We start from the raw sequence: 2,157 nt of genomic DNA on the forward strand, positions 1-2,157 counted from the left end.
ACAAAACACAGTGAATGTATATGTGAATAATAGACGACATTGCTATGTAATATGTATATAACATAAACTTATTTTGCTGCAATTTATAAATTTAGGACATCAATTAATCCAATTCAAAAAAAAAACTCAGACAATTTCATGTGCTCAGCATGAAAATAATCTCCACAAAATAAAATTTAACAGCATACTAATATTCACGCAAATTTAAGTAACAAATTTCATAACAAGACTAAAAACAATACCTCTTTTTGTCTGAAAAAAATATTTTCGTTGAAAACAATACCTCTTTTTGTCTGAAAAAAATATTTTCGTTGAAAACAATACCTCTTTTTGTCTGAAAAAATTGACGAAATCAACCTCAAAAAAGTTACCGATTCCGTGACAACAATCCCTTCACCTTTGTACTTAACATAATTTGTTTCCATTCTTCATTCACTAGAGTGCCTCAATAGAATTGCAATATTCATCTTCTTGATTGAAAATAATATCGTTTTTTTCTTTCAAATAAAACAAAAATCAGTGATCAGAAAGTTTTTGATTTATGTTTTTCAGTTGATTTAATTTTTTTGGTCCTAAGCTGGGGATCTATCGAAAATAGTCTCTCTACTTCTCTTGTACACTCTACCCTCCCCAGACTCCACTATGTGGGAATACACTAGATGACAATACACTAAGTATATTGTTGTTGTTGATTTAATTTTTATGTATTTGTAAAGTTTTTTATTTTTGTTTTTCAATTGATTTGATTTTTATGTATTTGTTGTTTTCAAAATTTGAATTACAATAGTTGTTACACAATTTAAGGAATTCAGCAATCCACTTTTTAATGTTCTTGTATTAGTTGCATCCTTAATTAAAGGAGGAAGCCGTTATTTTTCCTTTTCAAAAAGCCATTTGAAGATTCTCATAAACAAAGTAACTAATGTATATGTCGACCACGTCGTATATGAATTGGGAGAGAGTAAAGTAATTAAGTGAGAGTATAAATACTTCTGATAAGATTGGGATATGTTACTTATTATACATTATTTAAAGTGTGAGTCCATTTCTCAAAGATTCAATTTTTTTCTCTCATTTGTGTCCTATAAAGAATTCTTTTGATTAAGCCATTTGTTTAAATACATCAAGAATTCAACGAGAAACCATCAACATCAACGTAATTGACCAAAATTCAAACTCAATAAACATTGCAACTCTAATTAGGACCTCTAAACCATTGTTTCCTCCTCTTTGACCAACAAGAAGGTGCAACTAACACCATTTAACCACCAAATGCCAAGAATGCAACTAACAGTACACTGGCAATTCCAGACATATTAACTAGGTATTTACAAGAAACACCGGGTTTTCACATTATTTGAATGTGAAAACCAGAATGTAACACAGGTGCTGCATTTGTTTCCAGTGACACTTACCCAGAGTAGGAAAGATTGAAAAACTACGCGCACAGTGAGATTGCTACTAAGCAAGATCGCTGGGTTGGTTACAGAAAAGAAATCTTGAAACATTACAGAACACGAGATATACATGAACTAAATCATCTGAAGTTGTTTTAACACAAACACGTGTCTACACTTGGTTGTAATTGCAGCATATTCAAAAGTAACCTCTCTTCCAAAGCTAACTTCTTATAAAGTCTCTGTTGATGACTTATAAACTCTAAAAACAAATCTTTCGCCTCGTTAGCTCTTCTGTATGCATCACTTCCTGAACGAACTACTATCAAGTCTCGGCAGATACTTTTTGCCTTACATGTATCCTACACAGAAATGTGAAGACGTAAGGGCCCGAGAAAGCAATTAGCCTTAAATAAACTGAAATAAAAAATGAGATATAAATGAAAGACCAAAAAAAAACATGTTCAGGGCTTGCTCCTCGACAAGTTTAAAATTCTTAAGAACTATTTCCTGTAATACTTCGAAGTATTTGCTTATTTTTATCTAGTATCTAGACTAGTCTGTCCAATCAAGACTCCACCACGCATAACAAAGGGCAGTATATACTGGCAATATATTGAATGGAACCAATTTCATCTCATCGACTTATTATTTCACTTTCTTTTTCTTTATTGTAAAGGCGTCGTTCTTCTTTCTTTTCTTATGTTGTTCATCACTTGTAATTTATGTTTAGGGGTCAGGTGACCAAACCCACAAGGTT

General features: G+C 31.7%; 1 protein-coding gene across 5 annotated transcripts in view; it reads right to left on the minus strand.

Annotated features, from left to right (window-relative positions):
• Positions 1-1,160: 1,160 nt before the first annotated feature.
• LOC107842066 overlaps positions 1,161-2,157 on the minus strand; it is a gene marked incomplete in the record, with an annotated part of 17,372 nt that continues 16,375 nt past the window's right edge. For 4 of the 5 annotated variants that reach the window (XM_047396436.1, XM_047396434.1, XM_047396433.1 and 1 more), the window contains 1 exon segment: positions 1,484-1,759. In XM_047396436.1, the coding sequence (XP_047252392.1) occupies positions 1,553-1,759 (207 nt within the window). 5 annotated transcript variants of the gene reach the window in all.

The sequence above is a fragment of the Capsicum annuum genome, chromosome 9 (assembly GCF_002878395.1).
Source record: "Capsicum annuum cultivar UCD-10X-F1 chromosome 9, UCD10Xv1.1, whole genome shotgun sequence".
NCBI classification, from domain to species: domain Eukaryota; kingdom Viridiplantae; phylum Streptophyta; class Magnoliopsida; order Solanales; family Solanaceae; genus Capsicum; species Capsicum annuum.